At 58.9% G+C, this 22,163-nt stretch overlaps 1 protein-coding gene across 1 annotated transcript in view; it reads right to left on the bottom strand.

Moving 5' to 3' along the window:
- Window positions 1–14,145, bottom strand: part of LOC111157462 (ceramide kinase) — a 52,887-nt gene extending 38,742 nt beyond the window's left edge. Inside the window, exons 1-3 of the mRNA XM_022518882.1 lie at window positions 14,051–14,145; window positions 13,698–13,826; window positions 684–841 (exon numbers count right to left, since the gene is read on the bottom strand). Coding sequence (XP_022374590.1) covers window positions 684–841; window positions 13,698–13,826; window positions 14,051–14,145 — 382 coding nt within the window. The remainder of the gene's footprint in view (window positions 1–683; window positions 842–13,697; window positions 13,827–14,050) is intronic.
- Between the last annotated feature and the right edge of the window lie 8,018 nt (window positions 14,146–22,163).

Here is a 22,163-nt window from a genome sequence, read left to right as displayed (position 1 = left end):
GTTGTCCACCACCGCCTCGGGCAATCCTCCCCCTCCCTCCCGGGATCAGATGACAGCTCCCTCCTCAGCCTCTGCCCATCCCTCGCCCGCTGACAGCTCTGCCGGGGCGCCCCGGGGCCCCTGCTCCTTGGGGAGAGAGACTTGAGCCGGGTGTGTCCTTTCCATTTTTATCCAAATTACACTTCTCCGAGTCCGGAGGGCCTCTGAAGGTCATGTGCCCAGCCTGTTTTGTACCGAAATCAACTCTCCCCGGAGCGCCTTCCTCACTTCACCGCAGGAGTCCCCGACCCCGCAGGGCTGCCTCGCGGTCTGGGGCCCCGCTAAGGAAAAGCGTCCGTCCTTGGTTTAAACCGAAACCGAGTGCGGGGCGCCCGCACCCCTCGGGATCCATCCGTGACCAGTCTCACCCAGAAGGTGCCCTTCAGATCCCCGCGGGCAGGTCTGCGCGATGCAGCCGCGACCAGGCGACCCCGCCCCGCCCGAGCCTCCCCCGCCCGGGGCGCATCCGCGCAGGGGACTGCGGGTCCGGCCCTCCCCGCCCGCACCGCCCCGACTCGCCCTTTGTCACTGGGTCCCCGGAGCGCACACCCCCGCCCCGGGCGCCGGGCCGCGTCCGCGCCCCCGCCTCGGCACCCCCCCCGCCCGGCTCCCCGGCCGAGCCCGCGGGCCGCGGCGACACTCACCCGCGCCAGGGGCGCTGGCTCCGGGCCCCGGGCTCCGCCACCAGCGCAGCAGCGCCCGCGCGGGGTCCAAGCTCACGGCGCAGCGCTGCCGCTTCACCCACAGCACCGAGCGCAGCGGCTCCGCCGCCCCCATCGCGCCCGTCGCCCGCCGGCGCCGCCTGTTCGCCGGGCGCGGGCGGGGGCGCGGACGCCGAGGGGCGCGGGACCGTTAGCGGCCCCCCGAGCCCGGGCTGCGGCGGCGGCAGCGGCGGCGGCGCGGGGCGGGCGGGGCGCGCGGGGCGGGCGGCGCTGCGTCACCCCGTACGCAGGGCGGCCGCGGGGGACCGGAGGGGGCCGGCGCGGGGGTGGGAGGAGAGGGGAGAGGAGGGGCAGGGCGGGGATGCCGAGGAGGGGGCCCGCGGCGCGAGGTGGGGGTCCCAAGGAGGGGGCCCCCGGGAAAGGCAGGGAGTGGGGGGATCGAAGAGGGGCCGGCTGGCGGGGGGAGACAAGAGGGTCGGCATGGGACCCAGGAGGGAGCTGGGGGCGCGAGGACAGGGCGGGGGAGGGGCGAGCGGCCCGGCAGGGCAGTGGGCGGGACTCGGGCCGCGCAGACCCCGGGTGCTGCTCGGGGATGGTCCCGAGAGCGCAGGCCCAGGAGTAGGGGGCCTCCCTTCGCCGCTGGTCTTGGGGTCCGGGTCACAGTTGCCAGGCGGGGGCTGGAGCTCAATAACGCCTCCTTGGTGGGTCCTAATGACAGGTGGGGTCGAAATGGCTGGTCCTCCAGGGGCTCAGAAGTGGTGCCTGAGCCGCCTGCGGACAGGCCTGGCCCCCCGGGTGGGCGAGGGACACCTGTGCCAATCCGGATGTGGCCCCGGTGGGCGGCTTGATGTCCTCCCCAGAGCTGGGCTGGCCCTGCCTTCCTCTCACACGTAAGCTCCAAGGCCTGGACAGGCGCCTATAGGAGGTCCGAGCCCTGTTGTCCCCCCACAGACTACCATAGGCTTCTGTTTATAGGCCAGGGAGGCAGGTGCCGCCTCCCCACATTCCTGAGGGGACCAGTTTCAGGCACTGGGGACTCAGCAGGGATGGGACGGAGCAAGCACCTGAGGTAGGCAGTCTGGGTTCAGGCCCCCCTGTGCCCTGCGCACCCAGGCTGAGGACAGCTTGCCCCTGAAGAGGCGCGTCCTGCTCACCGGACTGCCAGCGTGTGCCGTCCTTTACTGCTCACCTGACTACATGTCCTACCCGGGTTGGGGCTGCAGAGAGCGGCTAGGGGCCCCAGAGCCCCCGCAGCCCCTGCCCCAGGCACTCCCGGCCAGCCTGCGGGGGAGGGGCCTGCAACCTGCAAGGAAGGCTGGGGGTGGAGGTCTTTCTCCTAGGGGCCTGGGGTAAAGCAGGGGTGGAGGTTGGGGGGGCACAGGGAGCTGGACCCTCCCCTCCTGAGTCGGCCCAAGGAGAGGGAGGTGTTATTCTGACCCCTGTACCCTGGATTCTTTTCCTCCTCAGACGCCCAGCTCAGCCACATGGGGGGCCTTCCCTGACCTCCAAGCTAGATGGACCATGGCAGCCCTCTCCGGCCCTGCCTTCAGAGTATGTCTGCCCCCCCCCCCAGCTCCAGAGGGCAGGGACCGGTCGATCCTGTAGCTCTCGCGCTGAAAACAGTCTGAGTGCGGGGTGAGCATGCCGGCGTTTGGTCCATGACGCGTCGGTCCCCGATTTATCAATGAAGAAGTTGCAGCTCAGGGAAGCCGAGAAACTTGTCTACAGGCAAGGGGCTCAGAAGTGACAGAGGTCTGACTGCAGGGGCGCAGCGAGCCGTCTGCCTCCCCCTCAGCTATCCCTGCCCAGCCTTGCTTCTCCACGCTCCCCTGGCAGGAGGCTTCCCTGCAGATGGCAGGAGGGCGGGCCTCATGCCTGTGCTTGGCACTGGGTAGCCACAAATACAGGCCTTACCCTGCCAGCTCCCTGTGATTCATTCCTCACTGGGAGCCCAGCCCCTGTTCAGGCCAGGTGCAGGCAGAGCGAAGAGAGGGCTGAAGGCCGTGGGTGCGTCCGAGCCCTGCCCTTGGGCAAGCCGTCCCTGATCTCCAGCCCAGTGGGGTGGACGAAGGAAGGCCTGCCCTGCCTCCCTCCCACGGCTGCTGCTCTGAGGTTCTGGAAATGTGGGTATGAAACTTCTTTGGAAGTCTTGCGCCAGCACCAGCGGGGGGCTGGTGTCAGCGGGGTATCCAAGCGGGAGGATGGCAGGGAAGTGTGGGTGGGCAGGCAGGGAGGGCTGCAGTAATGCCAGCCTCCCCGCCCAGGCCGCCTCCTGTGGCTTCCCTGGGCTTGGCTCCCTCTGCCCCTCCCAGCTTATTCATCTAGAGCCTTTAATGCCGCACAGCAGCTCATAAAGGCTGTAGCCAAAGTGGGAACCCAGAGAGGACGCGGACCACACCTCTGCGAGGGGAAACCAGAGCATCCACCCCAGAGCACTGATGAGGCCCTGCGGAGGGAGCTCAGGTGTGGCTGCTCCCGGAGGCAGGGCCTTCAGAGGTGATTAAGGTAGAATGAGGACAGGTGGGCAGGCCGTAACCTGATCAGACAGGTGTGCTTAGCGAGGAAATGTGGACTCACAGACCAGGAGAGGGTCGGGCCTATGAAGAGGCAGTGAGAGGGTGGCCGTCTCCAAGCCAAGGCGGGAGTCCGCAGCGAGAAACCAGCATGCCGGCGCCTTGACCTTGTACTTCTCGCCTCCAGATTAAAACTGTGAGAAAATAAGTCTCTTGTTTAAGCCCCTCCCCTCCGTCCTTGGTGGTTTGCAGCCCCGGTGGAGTAATACAATGACCTTCCACATTGTGGGGGGGGGTTGGCGCTGTGGCTCCGGGCCTGGCAGAGGAGGGGCCTGGCCAGTGCAGGACCCCTCACTTACACTCTGGAAGAAGGAAATGAAATGCAGGCTGTTGTCAGATGTCGCGCTTCCTGCCGCAGCCTGGCTGGGGCGTGAGTTGGGGCGGGGATGTCACACCCCATGTGAGCAGAGCACCAGGGGCCAGAGCGGCTGCCAGGCCCCTGCTGTGTGTCGAGCGCTGGTGGGGGGCCTCAGGGGCTAGTTGTGAAGGCGACCAGCGGCACAGCCCCGGCTACCTGGTGGCCGCCCGCTTGTCCGGCTCACCTCTGTCCTGGCAGCCATGCCTTTCTGGTGCTGGGCCTTGGCCATAATCCCTTCCGGTAAGACCGGCCTGGGAAACCTCCACTCAGCTTCTCCTGCACCGCACATCCCTCCTTTAATGCCATCAGGTCCCCAGGCAGCTCGCCCCGTGAGACTTGCACTCAGGCTTCCCCTGGTGCGACCCCTGTCTCACCCGGGCTGCCGCAGAACACTGTCAGTGGCCCAGCCTGGCCCCAGCCTGGTGTTTGCACAGCTGGCCCCAGCCCTCTCCAGGGGCTAGACATGCCCGGGATGCCGGCGAGGCCAGAGGGCATGGACTCAGCCAGCAGTCCAAAGCTTGGGTCGGCCTGCTGCTGCCCCTGCCCGCCACCTGCCCCTGCCCCTGCCCATGGCTGCTGTGCCCGAATCTGACTGGCTTGTCTGGGCCACACATCCCGCCCAGCAGGGGCCCACACCCACTCCCCCAGCCAGAGATACTACCGAGCCTCATAGCATTGCCACCAAACGCCCGTGAAGATTCCGCCCACCGGGTCATCCGTGCCTGAGATCTGCTGACCCCTCCTGGCCACCAGCAGGGCCCAGGCACCGGCCACACCTTCCAGCACCTCGGTGGCCTCCAACCTACTTTGCCTGTGTCCCGGGAGCTCCTGGACTTGTTTGCTGGGATAGCCACCTGCTTATCTCTCCAAGCTTCCTTTGCCTGAAGTCAGGCCCACGACCTGACGTCAGCACACTGCTGGGTGGGGTGAGGAGACACCCGTCCCCATACACGCTGGCTACCAGGAATGCAGCCCCCTGCCCTCCACCGTGGAGGGGCCTTCCAACTGCAGCCTGTCGAGGCTGATTGCTCTGAGGACCTGTCCTAGGCCCAAAGCGGCTCAAACATTTAGACAAGCTGAGAATTTACAAAGCACCTTGCATTGCATGTGGGACCCAGACAATAGTTGTTGGGAACGGGAGTCTTATACCCTCTTTTACAGATGGAAAGACCGAGACCCACCAAACTAACCTGACCGGTTTGAGTTCTAAGTAGAGGGGTGGGCGTTGCAGTGGCACACCGGCGTGGGAGAGTCTGAAACGTGAGAACAGAAGGACCCGCAGAAGCCGCAGCCCGCGCCCTCCCTCCACGGGCACTCGCCCTGGGCGCTGTGGTGGGGCCAGTCTGTTCCATCCCGGGCTGGGATAGAGGTGCCAGTGGGCAGTGGCCGCGGGGTGGATCTGAGCCGATGAAGGGGGCCCAGCCAAAAATAACGCCACACGTGGTGGGGGATCGGGGCTGCTTGCACACCTGGGAGCCGTGCGGAGTGCCGCACCGAGGGGGAAGGCCCCCAAGGCCAGGACTGGGCTTGGTCCGGATCCCGCGGACTCCGCAGGCCTGCTGGGGTGACAGCCCTGCTGGGTGGGTGCCTGTCACCGAGCTAGCTGTAGCTCATTTGTCCCTCGAGGTGATTGATACCACTCTGAAAGTGAGGGGACAGTCCCGGTGAGCCTTGGAACCAGGGTCAGGGGCTTCCAGGCGCCCGCCGGGGACTGGGGAAGAAAAGAGGGCTGGGGGGCCCTGAAGGCCACCCTTGCACCACCTAGACATGCTGCTCCGATGGGGAGCGGACTAGTTTGCTGTCCCCAGCAGGGACTGTTGGTTCCGTAGCAGACCCTCCCGCGGGAAAGCCTGGCTCTGTGGGGTGAAGTCTGGGGCAGTTCAGGGTGGGAGATCCCACCTCCTCACCCCTGCCACTGGAGGGAATCTGGACAGCCAGGTGGTCTGAGAGTCAGCTAAGGTGGTTGTTGTGGGGAGGAGAGTGTGGGATCTGGTAGAGGATAGTGGGGTGGAGGGGAGGGGGCAGGAGGACGTGGCGGGAGGGGAGCTAAGGCACTGGCAGGACAGCTTCCTTCCACAGGTGAGCCTGTCTCCCCTGGGGTCTGTGGTCAAGTGTCCCCTTCTGCCCGGTGCAATGTGGCCTCAGTTCCTTTTAGGGGGTGGGGCTGCTCACTGTCCAGCCTTGCCGCCGTGGATGCCCTGGGGAGGCCCCCACCTGGTGACATCTGTGACCCAGGATGGAGCCCTGGTCAGCTGGAGTGGGGGGGTTGGGGTGGGGGAAACCTGACCCTATGCCCAGGACTTCGGGGCCACAGTGGAAGCCACACACTGTGGTTTTCAGAGGGATAAGCAGAAGGAGATAACGCCCTCGGCATGTTTGGCTTCTTATATGTGAGGTCTGTGAAAGATTGGAGAGGGGAGTGAGGGAGCCGGGATCTGAGTGGCGCGGGGGCACTGTTCCCACAGCAGGTGGGCCTGGGGAGCAGAGGGGGCGGCGTACAGCTGCACCAAGAGCCTGGTGCCCCACAGCAGAAGGAGAAACAGGCCTCGGACAGCCCCACGGACGTGTAACCAACACCTTCTGGAGGAAAGAGGATCTCAAACATGAGGAGCAAACAGACACGATCTGTGCTCGGTCCGGAAGTTTTGCCGCACAAACAGCCTAGAACGGAGTCCCCAAACAGAAACAAAACGGACCAAAAAAAGAAAGGGAGAGAAGGAAAAGAAAGAAAAAAATCAGTGGAAACATGGTGAGCCGCAAGCTGATCTTGGAGAATTGCTGATGTTCGCTGGTGTGGAAACAACACACACTCCCCTAAAACGTTTGCAGGGCAGTGAGGGGGCGCAGGACACGGTCTGTGCACAGGCGCCGAGGCCGGCCCCTCGTACGGTCCGTGTGGACAACAACCAGCGGAGGAGGAAGTGATGAGCTTGGACTTCGGGTGTGGGAGTGTCTGTGATGAGGGAGCAGGAGGCTGGCCGAGGACAAAGCAGAAGCTGGCACCTTGCACCCCTCTCCACCCGCTCCCCCCGGTAATGTGTGTGACATTCCTCAGGCACCCCTGACTGCCCTAAAAGAAAAACAAATAGTTAACTTTCAGAGATCACAATCCTGCAAGACAGGAGTCTCCCTTGGTTTACCAATGTCCTAGAGATTTACAACAAAGAAGCTCTCTTAACAATAGCACAATTTCCAGAGGCAAATAACTCAGTTCCTCAAGCCCCAAATAAAGTTAAATTTCTTCTAAACCCAAATCTCACTAACAAGGACACTTGATAGCAGAAATGTGAAACTTTATCTCTAGATCTCCAAGATAGTGTCGAGAATCATTCCCAAGCATATGGCCCACTGATACACATCTAAAGGGTCTCACAAGAAGATTTTTACTACTAGTAATAAATAACCTTTCTCCCAACAATAGCTAGCCCCTCAAGGTCCTGGAGACCTTGCTTCCAAAATTCCTTAGAGACTAACATCACCCCCTTTGTTCTCACCTACCCAATCCTGTGTATATAATCAGCCACTCCTCAGGATAAGGGGCAGCAGCTCTTGCTGCCCACGGGTCCTGTCCTCAGGCTTTAATAAACCACCATTTTACACCAAAGATGTCTCAAGAACTCCTTCTTGGTCATCGGCTCCAGACCTCACCCCACCGAACCTCACCTAGGTTCTAGAACTTCATCATCCGGACCCCAGAACAGTGCTGACAGCGTCTGCTCAGGACACCTCCTTACGGCTGGGGAAACTGAGGCCAGAGGGGGACAGCAGCCTCTGAGGAGGTGCTGGAATGGCTCATGCTCACCGAGCCCTACTGTGTGCCCGGGCTCCCAACCCCGAAAGCAGAGCCGACAAGGAAAGGAGGAATGTTCTGCCGGGCTCTGGGGGCACCTGGCCTGACTCAGGGGGTCGGGAAGGCTGCCCGGGAGGAGGGCATGGAGCTGAGATCCCGGAGAAGCACAGGGGACACTGGCGTGCGGAAAGGGCAGGGGCCGCCCAGAGTCAGTAATGACAGTCACGACAGGAGGGCAGAGCTCAGCCAGGAGACCCAGCCCATGCTGCAGTGACAGCATGCGTGCCCTTCACCGGCATCTTACCCCGTGTCGGGAAGAGAGAAAGCTAGCTGTCCCCGTTTGACAGAGGAAGGTGTTGAGGCTCAGAGGGGCAGTCTCCTCCGGGAGCTGGGCTCTGAGCCCTGTTGCCTGAGCTCAAACGTGCGCATCTGCTGTTTCTATGCACAGGTTCCCGCACCAAGGGTGGGGCCAAGCGCTGGCTGCCCGGAAATGGGCTACCTTGGCATATTGATTATTTTAAAGAAAAGTTACTTGAGAGCCAGCCTGGGCAAGATCACTCAGACCCTCCTCCATGCCCGGAAAGCAGGAAATTAATCTCCCACGGGAAAGAAACTGTCCCAGTACCAGGAGGTAGAGACATCCTTATCACTAGAGATAAGACATCCAGGGCTGGGGGGTCTCTAGGGGGCTCAGTCGTTAAGTGTCTGCTCAGGTCATGATCCTGGGGTCCTGGGATCGAGCCCCACATGGGGCTCCCTGCTTAGCAAGAGGCCTGCTTCTCCCTCTCCTACTCCCCCTGCTTGTGTTCTCTCTCTCTCTGTCAAATAAATAAATAAAATTTAAAAAGAAAAGAAAAAGAAATCCAGGGCTGAGAAGGCTGTCCTCACAACCCTCATTACTTTTCACTAATTTACTGCCCCAGCCCAAATTCTGTTTGGAATTCCTTACCAGTCGAAGCTCCCAAAGTGATATTTTCTTTGTCCTATCAATACCTCCCAGATTTAGGTCTCTGTCTGAAAAGCATAAAAACCGCCTGCCTTGGTCATTTCTTCAGTCGGTCACGATTTCCTTTTTGGGCTGCTGTGTGCATGTAATAAGACTTTGTTTTTTGTTTTGTTTTGTTTTTCCTGTTAATCTCTTTCCTGTACATTTCATTCTTAGTGCCCTAGAAGACCTTGAAGGCAGAGGAAGAATTTTTCCCTCCTTACATCAGAAACCAAAGTGATGGTAAGATCTTTTTTATTATGGAAACATTCAAGGAATCCTCAGACAACCACAAAAAGATAAACAAGAACCCCTTTAAGCCATTTCTCAGACGCCCTAATAATCCCAGCGCCCTGGGGATTTGCTCACGTGGAGGTGAGAGGAAGCTGCCCCACTGGGGTGGTTGCTTGCCGGGCTGCCTCTCCCGGGAGAAGGGACAAAGGACTTTGGCGGACAATTCAGGGATAGGGAAATTTACAAGGCCTGTATCTTATCTCCAAAACTCCTGACAGGAAATTGCTGTGGTCGAGGAGCTGAGGTTAAAAATTGCATCTGGCCTGGTGAGGAGAGTAACTCCATAGCCCAGGAAGCACAGCCGGTTCCAACAAAATTCCTGGAACCAGTTGATCTCTGGGCTTCCATGGAGCAGCCAGTGGGATCCATTTTAGATGGAAATCCAGATTACGTTCAAATCCTTCCCCTCTGGCCTCAGGGCTCTTCTTACCCACCTCCCTCCTCTCTGCTCCTAGTTCATGCTGCACAGTCAAATCCTCCCCTTGGTATTTCGTGGAGAGCCAAGCTTTGAATGTGCTGGTTTGTTACTCCAAACATTCTCCGCCACCCTCAACCCTCCGCTGGCTGCGTGGTCCGGATCTCCCTTCACTCTTGTCTCTGCTTAGATGTCAAGTGAGAGCCTCTGGAGGAGGCACAGTGTTTGGGGAACGACTCCATAAAATGGGTTGGGGGCCTGGGAAGAGCCAAGGCAGGGCCGGCCAGTCCTCCCTGTGACTGGCTCTCCACCTGTGGGATTCGAGGAGCCCATGCATTGGGCTAAGCCTGGCCCAGAGGAGGCTGCTGGAGAGAAGGTGGTTGGTGAGGCTGTGGAGAGGCGCAGGAGGCGGCCGCAGTACCAGCTGGGAGGGCTGGGAGGCCAGGGGCCTCCTCATTTTCATCTTGAGTCCTTGGTGCCAGTGCAAAGCCTGGCAGAGGGCAGGAAAGCCAAAAAAGTCTGCTAATGATGAAAATGCAAGCAAAGTCAGTGGAGCAATTTTAACTTGAGACAAAGGTGAGTTTAAATCTGGGGTCATAGGGGTGCCTGGGTGGCTCAGTGGGTTAAAGCCTCTGCCTTCGGCTCAGGTCATGATCTCAGAGTCCTGGGATCGAGCCCCACATCGGGCTCTCTGCTCAGCAGGGAGCCTGCTTCCTCCTCTCTCTCTGCCTGCCTCTCTGCCTATTTGTAATCTCTGTCTGTCAAATAAATAAATAAAATCTTAAAAAAAAAAAAATTTAAATCTGGGGTCATATACACAAACACCAGGACAGACATTAGGGAGTGGTGGGACTGAGGCGACCAGACAGCAGAGCATTGGGGCTTCGCAGCGAAGGGACAACCCCACGTGCGTGTGTGTGTGTGTGTGTGTGTGTAGAAGGAGAGAGGGGACTTGCGATTTTTAAATATGGGCAACTAATTCCAATCCAAAATACAAAACACCAGGCAGGAAAACAAAACCCGGATGCAGGCCAGAGGTCTTCGGAGACCAGCCCATTTGGGGTACCTGGCTTAGAACCACAGGAGTCAAGGTAGACTTAAAAGGTCATTCTTTGGGGTGCCTGGCTGGCTCAGTTGGGAGAGCCCGAGACCCTTGATCTCGGGGTTGTAAGTCCTAGCCCCATGTCGGGTGAAGAGATTGCTTAAAAATACAGTCTGAAGCAATAAAAACGGTTATGATTCACTGGTAGAGACGGAGGACTACGTAACAGTGGGCTCTATGTATTTACGCTCCACAGCGAAGAAACAGAATCACAAAGGAAAGGGTTGTGGAAGTTCAAGGATAAGAGGGTGACCGTGAATGCACTGAGTGCACAAGTATCCCGCCAGGGCAGGAGCCAGGAACGGTCCCTCAGTGGGTCCCTTGGCCCAGGCTCCAAGTCCCTGGTGCAGAGTTCACCACACACGCAGGAGTGGGCGCCCCCGTGGGAGCCACAGCCCCAGGTCAGGGTCAAGGTCGGGGGAGGGGGGAGGGGGAAGGGGTGAGAAAGGGTCTGGGTTAAGCCAAGTAACAGGTGATGGGAGCCCAGAAAAAGCTGCTGCTCAGTGGTGGCCGCACTGAGCCAGGGCCATGCGCCCAACCTGCTGCTGCCTAGCTTTGCTGTCTCAGCCCAGTCTCGCTGAGCGGTAGGTCACACACCACACGCTTCCCTCCTTGAGGGCATGCCGTGCCCTGGTCATCAGGGGGCTCACGATGATCACCGTCAGAGCATTTTCATCACCGCCCTTCTCCTCCCGCCTCAGCCCCTGGCAGCCCCCCATCTACCTTCTGTCCTCACAGAATTGCCTATTCTGGACGTTTCCTATGGATGGAATCACGCAACATGGGGGCTTTTGTGACTGGTCCCTTTCCCCTTGCGTCAGGTTTTCAAGATTCATCCATGTGGGAGTGGGGGGGGGGGCCCTCCTTGGCATGGGAGAATGACGCCTGCTCCCGTCAGCTGGACCACGCGGGATGCCTGCCGTCAGCAGGTGCTGGACACTGGGGTGCTGGCACTCTCTAGCTGCCGTGAACCTCCGTGCGCAAGGTTTTGTGCGGACCCACTGTCAGTGCCGTCGGGTACGTGCCCGGGAGTGCTGTTCCTGGGTTACAGACTAACACTCAGAACGGTTTGGGGAGCCTCCCCACTGTTCTCCACAGCGGCGGCCCCACTTAGACGCCCCCCGAGCAGGGCTGGGTGGTCCCCATTTCCGCACGTCCTGGCCCGCTCCTGTCCTCACCTGTCTTTCGGAGTATGGCCCTCCTGGTGGGCACGACGGGTCGTCTCTGCAAGGCTCAGCCTGGCTTTATCAGTAGTAAAGCTGACAGGCTGATCTGGTTTCGCTTTCTGGGTCTTGTCTCTCACTTGGTTCTGAACGTGGGAAGAGTGTTACTTACTAGCCCCCCAAATCCCAACCACTGCTTCTGTGTCTCCTCTGGCTAGAACCAGCCCTAATCATCCCTGGGGCCCACTATCCCACTCTAGGCTTCTGTTTCTGCCCCTGGAAACCTGTGTCTGTTCTTTTCCTTTCCCTCTTATGAGTGAATTCCTCAAGGGCAGACACCCCAACAAAGGGCATATTTACAGGGGCCGGGTGGGTAAATCGCTAGGCTTTCAAGTGCTTGATCGATTAGTGATGTCTGCCACTGACAGGGGAGGGAGCACACAGGCAGGGGCTGTGCTGGGACAGCTCTCCAGAAAGCTCCGGGTCCAGAGTCTGGCAGTGGGCTCTGTAGAACAGCTTTCACGAGACCACAGCCCCCGTGGCAAAATGGAGACCTGAAACAGCCACTCCATGGAGAATCACGGCCGAGAGAAATCAAACCTGTATCCTGTACCCGCCACAGAGATTTGCAAATGGCCAGGGGCCTGGGAGAAGATGCTGCGTGTTGTTAGGATGTGAATCCGAACCGCCGTGGACGACCGCGCACGGCCCCTGGGATGCTGCAACAGAACGATGGAGAGTAACAGGGGTTGGTGTGACGTGGAGAGACAGACCCCTCGTGCATTGCCAGGGGGGTGGGTCGGGGAGGCAAAATGGAGCGGCTGCTGAGCAACAGTTTGGCAGCCCCTCAACACGGCAGTAAACACAGAGCCGGCCTGTGACTTGAAGGCCCAGCCAGGGTCTGCAGCCCACGCTCCAAGGTGTGGCCTCCCCTGACCGCCCTGACCTTTCTCCCCACTCAGAGCCACCAATGACCCCCTTGGCCGGGAACGTGCCCCACAGAGCAGGCCCCCAGGACCACCTGCCTGTCCTGGGTGTCCAGCTCCTCCCGCATCCTGGCCAGGCTTTCTAGTTCACGTGGGCATTCACCCTCGGCTGGCCTGACCCACGTTTCCCGGCCTCCCCCAGGCACGCTGGGCTGCTGGGCTCTCGGGCCCTCCAGCTGGGCTCTCCTTAGGCAGCACGGGGTGGGTGACCTCATTTAGGCCTGGAGCGGAACTAGAACAGGCTGCGCCAATTAGCAGCTGCACGTGAGCCGGGGGCTAGCCAATCGGCCTCAGCCTCCCTGCACTTTTGTGGGTCATGGAAAATTCCACACCAAACGTTCTTCCATGGGTAGGCGGAGTCCTGGGGGTGCCCTGCCCCTGAGGACACGCCCAGTTTTGCCTCTTGCTTGCCCATGACCCAAGGCTGAGGGTGTACGGAGGCGGGAGCGCACGGCCCCTAGAGATCCCGATTCGGTGGGGTTGGGGGGGCAAGGACCTGCAGTCCACACTCTCCCCGGCTGATCAGGTGGTGGGAGGTCCTCACCCTGCCCAGCAAGGCACAGTGGGGTCCTGCCTTGCCCTGTCCCACCCAGGGTCCGGAGTCCGGGCACTGGACTGCTCTGTACCTGGGCCTGGGGGCCCCAATCACCGTCCTCGCCCCAGAGGCCATCTGGCACCCAGCTGCCTGCGCGGGGCCCGGCCTAGAGCCGGCGACATGTCTCTGCTGCTGTGAGCCAGTGTCCCTGAGCCACACAGGTGGCTGGTGTGAGGGGAGCCCTGGCTGGGTGCTGAGGGCTGTCTTCTGGCACAGGGCTGCTCTGGGGGCCAGCCAGGTGACCGGGAGCCATTCCCCTGGCCTTGCCGGGCCCTAATTCCCTTGAAAGCATGCACAGAGGTGCAGGAAGCCAGATGGTCACTCGGGCTCTCTCCTGATGACACTGGGGCCCTGATAGGCTTTTTTATCCCAAACCACCCCTCGCCCCTTTAAAAAGAAGCATGGGTCTCAGTGGTCAGGGCCCAGACAGCTGGGCTTGTGGGCAAGTGCTTCGGAAGGTCAGGAAGCAGAGTGGGCTTTCTTGGAATTGTCCCTCTGATCTTCTGCCCTTGTGGCCCCCACAGAACCTGAGAACCAGGGGTCAGGGCCTGAGAGAGACCCCACCCCTTCGTTGGCACCCTTCCCCCTTCTGAGGAGCTGTACCTCTGCCTCTATCCTCTGTCCTTCCTCCCCCGTGGGGGTGGCCTCCCTTGGGGCGGAGGAGCAGTAGCCCTCGCCAGCTTGGGAGTCCGGGGCTGGGGCTCAGCCTAGCTCAGCCTTAAATAGGGTGCCCACTTCCGGGCCTCAGCTTGCCCGTCGGCAACATAGGGGTGCGGAGGAGAGGGCTCCGGGACACTGGCAGCTCCGATACCTGTGAGGTTCCGGCCTTTGCCTGCTCTTTTCTCCGTACACCTTATGACATCCCTGGAAGCAGAAAGTGAGCGGGAAGGGCAAAGTCTCTGGGTGCACAGAGCCTGCTTTGTCTCCTGCTTAAATTGCAGAAAAAAAAAAAATCACCCTTTCATGACCGTCTTCTTCCAATAAGGAAACGGGCGGAAGCCAGCATGACCATGAGTCACAGTGCAAATCCAGATCCTCAGGGAGACATTTAAAGGACGCTCTGTTACCAGGCCGCCCCTTCCCCCCACCCCCATCGCCGCTGGCAGCAAAGGGCCTCCGAGTCGGGGTCTGTTGGGGCTGCCGACAGCAGGCGCAGGCATCCAGAAGAACCCGTGAGATCCATGGAGGACTGGTTACCACCCCATTTCACAAATGCGGAAGGTGAGGCCCAGGGAGAGGCCGGCTGAGCCCAGTTCCATGGAGTTGGGCTTGTCTGACCCCAGCCAGCTCTCCGGCTGGCTCTGGCATCATTCCCAGGTTACAGTGAGTGATGATGCCATACCTGGGACACGGGGGGATGCACGGAAGAGGAAGGGACATGGGCCCTGGGCGTCCGGTGTGGTGCTGCGGCCGCAGGTAGGGCTCTGAGAGGCCGGCACTGACTGGCATCCTGGGAGGCCAGCAAGAGGGAGGCTCAGACACGGTCCGGCCGATTTCCCTGAAACCTTCGGTCCCTGACACTCCCCCAGCCCCTTGTCCCCGTGGGTATGACGACTCAGGCCCGCTGTCTGTTCCCACATCCCAGCTGTGCTCAGGCAGGACGCCAGGCCGCTCAGAAACCAGGTGTGGCCGAGGCGGGAGGCCGTGGACTGGGGTCAGTGGTTGACAGGAGTGAGCGAGGAAAGAAGGAAGCGAGCAGGGCGGGGAGGACAAGGCTTGCTCCTGGCCGGGAGCCCGAAATCCCCAGGGGCCACTGCTGCTGCTGGACGTGGGGTTCCAGCCAGGCTCTGATGGCTCACAGGAGTGACCCCCAGGGCTGAGAGCCCACGAGGGAAGCCCCCGTTCAGCCACCAGTCATGCACCAGCAGCTCCTCTGGGGCTTGAAAGGAGAGCAGGCGCCCTTAAGTGCCCCACCTCCTTCCTCCCCTGCTCTCTCCCTGGGTCCAGGCTGGGTGGGGAGGGAGCCTGTCGCCTGCCAGAAACCCCCGAAGCCTGAGGGGCCAGGTTGCAGGTGCAGCCCGCTCTACGCCAGGAGCGAGGCAGGGTAGGCGTCTCGGCCGTGTCCGGGCCCGGGGGGGTTTGCCAGCCCTGTCTGCTGGCAGCGTGCCTGGCATCATGGACCCCCACCAGGGACCCTGTTCGTGCCTGTTGGCTGGCGTGGGCTTTGGCCCCTGCTGGCAGTACCTCCTGCACACAGCTTGATGTTCAAGGCCTGGGGGTGTGCGGGGGGGTGGGGGTGGTGGTCCCAGTCTCAGGCTCCCTGGCTGTCCCTGTGTCGGGGCCACAGAGCGGGCTACCAGACCCAGGAAGACCTGGAAGATTTGGGCACAGGTGTCCGCAGGCCGGGCTCCCACAGAGCTTCTGGGACTCGGCCCAGGCATCTCATATCAAGTGCCACGGCCCCACTTCCAGCAAACCTTCTGCGTTCTTCCATTCTGGCCTCTGCTCTTTCCCGCCGGAGGGTGGCCCAGATCTTCGCTCCGCTCCGCGCCATCTAGAGGTCACTGGTGGAAGCTGCAGCGAGGGACTCGCCTCCCCGCAGAGCCTTTGCTCCCAGTGTCTGGGAGGATCCAGATCCTGAAGGCCCCGGGTGAGTGGGGGCAGGAGATGTGGGACCACAGGGCTGAAGGTGTGGAGGGGGAGGGACATGGGAAGCTAGGCGAGAGCCGAGAGGGACTGAGTGTGCGGTAGGAGGTTGACCGGGAAGTTCCTGCACTGAGATCCTCCCTGTTGGTGCCTGAGGCTGTCCCCTGAGGTCTTGCCTGTGCCTGGGGACACACAGTGATGGAGGGGCTGAGGCGTTGCCAAAGTCCCCGGGATGGGGCCCGAGGGTCAGCTGACAGCAGTTCTGCCTCAGGTCTTTGTCCTTTGAGCAGGGGGCATCTTCAGATACATTACCAGGGAGCCTAACCTCCCCAGAAGGGCTGTCCCTGTCCCCCCACTGTGTCTCAGAGAGATCCACCGAGCAGCTACCGTCCTGTTTCAGAAGAATCAGCCGTATCTATAGGTTATTCTGGAAGCAGGAGGATGACAAGAAGTGGCCAGACCCCACAGTGCGCCCGCGCACCTTGGGGCTTGTTGTTATTGTCACAAAGCCGGGAGGATAAAGATCAGATTCTAGAATTTAATTTTAGGGCAGTTCACTGAGCTTCTGGGCTATAAAGAACAAGTAACTTGGGCTGGTGTTCTGTGGTGCACCTAGCATGACCAGAGTGTGTTTCGTGCCTGTGCTGGGGCATCGCCCTGCTCTCCGGCGGCCGCAGTCTCTGCCCTTCTGACTGCTTTTCTTCCCTGTGCACCTGAGCCCATCGAAGTTTCTGGACTGTAATGTTCACCCCAACCCTGGAACCAGGAGGAAACGTTTACTAGCCGACCGGCATCTCCGAGGAAGCACGGGCGGGTTGTCCCCGTTTGCAAATACACTTTCCGCACCGAGAACTTTGTAACCTTAAAGTCAAGGCGGCAAGCAGGCTGGGAGCAGCTACACTGGACAAGGCTGGGCACGGCCGTTTGGGGAGTGGGGTGTGGCGGCGGCGTGCCGGACTGCACCCCTGTCCGAGAGACGCTGAACAGTCGTAAGCGTAACACGTGACCTTTCCCATTTGCTGGAAAACCCGTCTTGCGAGGAGCAATCCCAGTGAGCAGGCCAGGTAGGGGGGAGGGGAGGCGTTTTGTATTTTAGAAGGAAAGCGGTGGCAGTTACTTACTGGCGGTAGAACATGATGCAGAAATAAAGAGCAGTTTGTAGCAGAAGTTTTCTAACTTTATTTCCCATGTCCATTGGTAAAAAAAATTTTTGAACACAAATCTGTACATATTTATTTATACATTATGTACATGTACCTCTATCAGTTCATATTCTAAACGTGAGCAAATTTAATTTCTTTCCTTCTTTGCTGGGAGGGCAACTAGAAAGGGAAGCACGGCTCCCCCCCCACGACTCAGCTGTGACCACTGCTTTACAGTCTGACGTGCCCGGGCCTCAGAGCCCACCCTGGCTGAGGCTGTCTGGGGTTGGCCCCACGCCTGCCTCCCGGTGGGCTGCCAAAGTTCCCAGGATGGCCACCGCAAGAGTGATGGACCTCTGCGTGGGTAAGGGACAGGTGGGGCTCCAGAACGGCCAGGTCCAGGCTGTTCTCCTGTCCCTCATCTGCTGCCCCTTTCTCCACGCATAGGGAACGTGGCCCCAACCTTCCCCAGCTCATGTCTTGCAGCTTCTCCTATGGGAAAGGGGCTGATTACTGCCACGTCATCCCAAAACCTGCACACCCAGTGGTGCAGGATGACACTGGCCCCACGGCAGGGTGTCCAGAAAACAATCTGGGAGCATCGTGCTCCAGGACGAGTCACCGGGCAGGTGGTCTCAAGGCAGTCCCTGCAGCGCACACCTGCCCTGACCTCTCTCGTCCCTGAAGTCCAGCGGCCATTCCCAGGTTCATCAGGCAACGCCCTCCGTGATCTCTGCCTTCTTAGTTTTCTTTACAATAAAAACATTTTAACTTATTTTATAAGTTAAAAAAAAAAAAAGACAAACCATCAGAACTAAGGAGAGATTCTCTGACGGGGGCGGGGCTGGATACCAAGCAGAAATGCTCAAACCCCGTCCACAGAAAATACACAGGAAACACAGCGAGGAGTGTCCGAAGAAACGGTGGCTGGCGTCAGTAAGAGGGAATTTGACTGGAGTGCCGCAGATCACATGATACATGTGGAAGTTAAGCCTGGAAAAATTTCTGGAAGTTTCTTAACATACAAAATATTTCCAAACAAACAGCTTCCTGCTATCCTTCCACCCGGAGGCAGACAGTGGGAGCGTGTGGGCGTCTTGCGAGTGAGGCTGTCCTCCTTGGCGGGGCGATTGCTTTGGGTTAGCAGGTGATCTGAGTCTAAGGTGGGCCGTGAGGGTCCCCTCCTCACTCGGAGAGAAGCTCTGGGAAGCGAGACTCCCGCTGTCCCGCGGAGAGGAGAGCGGGAAGCCCGCAGGCCCGGTGACGGCAGTCTGGGGGACGAGGTCTCCGCCTGGAGGGGCACAGAATTGAGACCCATGCAGAGAAGCACGTCTGCTCTGGGGCTGCAGCTGTGTCCTAGCCTTCCTCCCACGTGGACTCACCAAGCACCGACCCCATCCACCCCCTTAGTTGTTTAAATCAGCTGAATTATGCTTTCTTCATCTGGGGGCACTGTAACTGACGCGACGCCCTTCCAGAATTTTTCTTCCGGGTCTGCAGGTAAGACTTCTTCCAACAAAGGTTGCCACCTGCCTTTTCCACTTAGCCGCCCACGTTTCTCCATAAAAAGGAAGTGCAGATCCACGTCTTTGTTTCCAAAGGCTGCACTCACCCTGTTACGTGGGGGTCTCACACCTTGCGTCGGGGTTTCCTCACTCACTTGATCAGACGACTGCTGGCTCCCCACCGTCCACAGCCCAGTGAATCCCATGGGCACGACTTTGGCTCTCTCGCCCCACTGTTTCTTAGGACGACTCCTCTGGAGGCGACTGCAGGGTCCAGGCACATGTGTTTGTGTTCCGGGCTCTAGATGCTTCTGGTCACACGGAGCCACACAGATGGGACGCCCGTTTTCGCTCCCACTGTCTGCGTTCCTCTTCGTTGGTCTGTCTGTAAGTGGCGTGGCCTTGATTTTATTTGCAAAAATTGCTAAAGTCCATTGTTATTTGTTCATTTGCCCCTTGCCTTGCCTCTTTAATGTGTCCCGTGATCGGTTTCCTCAAAACATTTAAAAAATGCACTTAATCTTTTTTTTTTTTTTTTAAAGATTTTATTTATTTATTTGACAGAGAGAGATCACAAGTAGACAGAGAGGCAGGCAGAGAGAGGGAGGGAAGCAGGCTCCCTGCTGAGCAGAGAGCCCGATGTGGGACTCGATCCCAGGACCCTGAGATCATGACCCGAGCCGAAGGCAGCGGCTCAAACCACTGAGCCACCCAGGCGCCCCTGCACTTAATCTTTTAAATTGGACTATTTCTGGGCGCCTGGGTGGCTCAGTGGGTTGGGCGTCTGCCTTCGGCTCAGGTCATGATCCTGGAGTCCCAGGATGGAGCCCCACATCGGGCTCCCTGCTCAGCGGGGAGTCTGCTTCTCCCGCTGACCTTTCTCCTCTCATGTTCTCTCTCTCTCATTCTCTTTCTCTCTCTCTCAAATAAATGGATAAAATCTTAAAAAAATAAAGTTGGACTGTTTCCCATTGGGGACTTTTACTTCCTTATTTATTTATTTATTGTTATTATTTTATTTTTATTTTTTCTAGTAGACACCATGAGCAGCATGGAGCCCAACACGGGGCTTGAACTCACAACCCTGAGATCAAGACCTGAGGCGAGATCGAGAGTCTGGGATGCCCAATGGACCGAGCCATCCAGACCCCCTTTTACTTCCATATTTGTGAGATTTCTATATATTCACACTGTGCCAAGCATGGTACGTATATTTTGTCCAATCAAAAAATGTTGACAAATAAGTCAGCATCTTTAGGCCATTAAATCAGTGAGTCAACATGGCTCCCACCTTGGGTGGTACAATAACCACTGGGGTCCCCCCGGCATCCACACCACCCCTCCCTTGTTGGGTAGCAGCCACAGTATTTGGAAAGATGGACTCCCATCATCCCTTACGCTCCCATATACCAGTGTGGCCTTTACTGGCCATGGTGATTGCTTCAGGGGTGGGCACATGGTCCAGGTGGCCCACAGAAGCACCCTGGAACCTCAAGGGGGCCGTTGTCCTGTTCCAGCCCCTCTCCAGACTCCCACTCACCTTTGGGCTTGTTCAGCTGTGAAAACCGAGAAATTCCCTTTACAGCGTAAGCCCAGGCACCTGGGTGGCTCAGTCGGTTGGGTGTCTGCCTTTGGCTTGGGTCATGATCCCAAGGTCCTGGGATCGAGTCCCACATTGGGTTTCTCCCTCTGCCTCTCTATCTGTGTCTCTCACGAGTAAATAAATAAAATTAAAAAAAAATTTATAGCGTAAGCCCATCTAAGCTGGATTTTCTATTTCCTGCAACTGCCAATATCCTAACTCATGCAGAATTCTGTACTAGGAAGTGGGATGTGTCTGGGGGCAGACCCTGAATTCTATAAAGGGCCAAGTTGAGTGAGGGGCGGGGGCGGGAAGGAGGGCCCCGACACTTATGGGGGGAAAATTGGGAACTTTTGCTAGATGTCATGAAAGATCATAGTCGGTTGAATAATGGTCTCCAAATATCTTTGCATTTCCCTGCCCACCCCCCCCACCCCCCCCCCCCCCCCCCCTCAGCGTGTTAACCTCATATGGAGCTTGGGGGCGTGATTAATTTGAGAGCCTGGAGAGGGAGCGGTGGTGCTCGGTGATCTGAGCGGGTCCTTGTGAGAAGGGTCTGGGAGGAACTGGAGTGGGAAGAGGCAGAGGCTGGAGCTTTCCAGATACAGGCAGAGGCCACAAGCCAGGGACAGTGGGTGGCTGCCAGAAGCTGGGGAGGCAAGGAAGCATCTAGAAGGAAGGCATCCCTGTCCACGCCCTGAGTTTAGTCCTTCTGTGACCCTGCATTTGGACTTTCTGAGCTCCAGAACTGCAGGAAACAGGCTGAGCTGTTTTCAGCACTTTAGCTGGCGGTCATCTGCCTTGGCAGCCCTGGGAGACCTGTACAAACAGGACTGTCTCCTCTGCACTCAGGGGCGTGGGCTATCCGGGATGTCAGCCGGAGCCCGCACAGTCTGTAGCTGGGGTGGCTCACTCAGCAAACTCCTGAGAGACCCGTTGAGACATCACAGGCCTGAAACTGGCCTATCCAAACCCAGAGAAGCCTGAACAATTATCTTGGCTGAGAAGAGATCCTTTCTGCCTCTCCCGGATGGCCGGGGGTCAAGAAAACCAAGACTTCACTTCAAGCCAAGCTGATGAGAACTGAGCAGGCAGGCTGGTGAGTTAGCAGGGAAATCTTGGGGTGGGGGTTAAGAGGACTTCCAGCCCAGCCACAGGCCTGTCTCAAGCAGCTCCTCAGAAGTGAGTCTGTGGGCAAGAGGGTCTGCCCTCTCTTGTGGGGTGCTGCTGGGGACGCAGTCTGCAGCCCAGTGCTCGGGCCTGGTACTTCACCAGGGCAGCCTTTGTTTCCCAGACCCCCATCGTGGGGACCACCAGATGATGGATGGATGGGGTGTTCAGGCCAAATCCCATGCCCTCCTGCTGGGAGACAGAAATTTCTGGTTTACATTCTCCCCACTGGTAAGAGTTTTGGTTTTGGATGCCAGTCCTTGGAACTGACCAGAGGCGGATGGACAGAAGTCAACTAAGATTTTAGAGCACCTGTATTGCTCTGGGTCATTATGAATGGGAATTTGTTTCCTTTTCCCCTCTTCAAGGCAGGAGTTAGTGCTCAGCGGAAAACTCAGCCTGAGGTCTTTTGGCCACAAGAGGCTATGTCGGACCCTGGCAGATGCGCAGGCCTCCCTCAGACTGAGCAGGCTCCCTGGGGGCGGGGTGGGGGGGATGCTGCCTCCAGCTGTCTGTGAAGGCAAAGGGCAGAGAAGCCCGGGGTGGCGGGGATAGGGTGCTGTGTAAGGACTTGGTGCCTGAAGGGTGACCCACAGCGCCTGTGGGCTGGGCACTTCCCCCTTCCTTCTTCCAGTCAGTGGTCTCGTTTGGCTCCTGTCTCCTGTCTCTGCTCCTACAGAGGCAGCTGGGGGCCTTTTCCCCCTGGTGTCTGGGGTGGCCAAGGTCGGTGTGCTACAGGGGTGTGGGCGGGGCTGGGGAGCGGTGGGCATGGGACTAGGAGTCAGGAGTGGAGGCTCTGTTTTCTGAGTTCTAGGTGATGCCCTGGGAACCTTCCCTGGTGCCTCTGGCGTCTCCCACCTTACACCTCCCACCAGCCAATCTGCCTGCCTCCCTGCAAACAGCAGCCTGAATTCCTAGTGGGCTGAGACCTTTTGCATGGATGAGAAGTGACCTATCCTCCACCCCGAGGGGAAGTTCCAATGAGTCCAAGCCAGCAGCCGCTTCTCCCTAGTGACTGGTCTCTCCTTCAGGGCCTGACTCAGTTCCGCCTCCTAAGGAACTGCCTGGGGGTTGCCCTTCCTGGATAAAACAGGACTTGGGGAGACGTTGTTTTTTCTTTTTCTCCTTGGGCCTCCTTCCCTCCCGATCTAGCTGGGACACTGGCATGAGCACGTGACAGACGGAGCTGGAACACCATCTTGTGACCATGAGGCAG

The sequence above is a fragment of the Enhydra lutris genome, unplaced genomic scaffold (genome assembly GCF_002288905.1).
Source record: "Enhydra lutris kenyoni isolate GAN:26980312 unplaced genomic scaffold, ASM228890v2 scaffoldscaffold55, whole genome shotgun sequence".
Lineage (NCBI taxonomy): Eukaryota > Metazoa > Chordata > Mammalia > Carnivora > Mustelidae > Enhydra > Enhydra lutris.
This window is presented reverse-complemented; position numbering and strand designations above follow the sequence as displayed.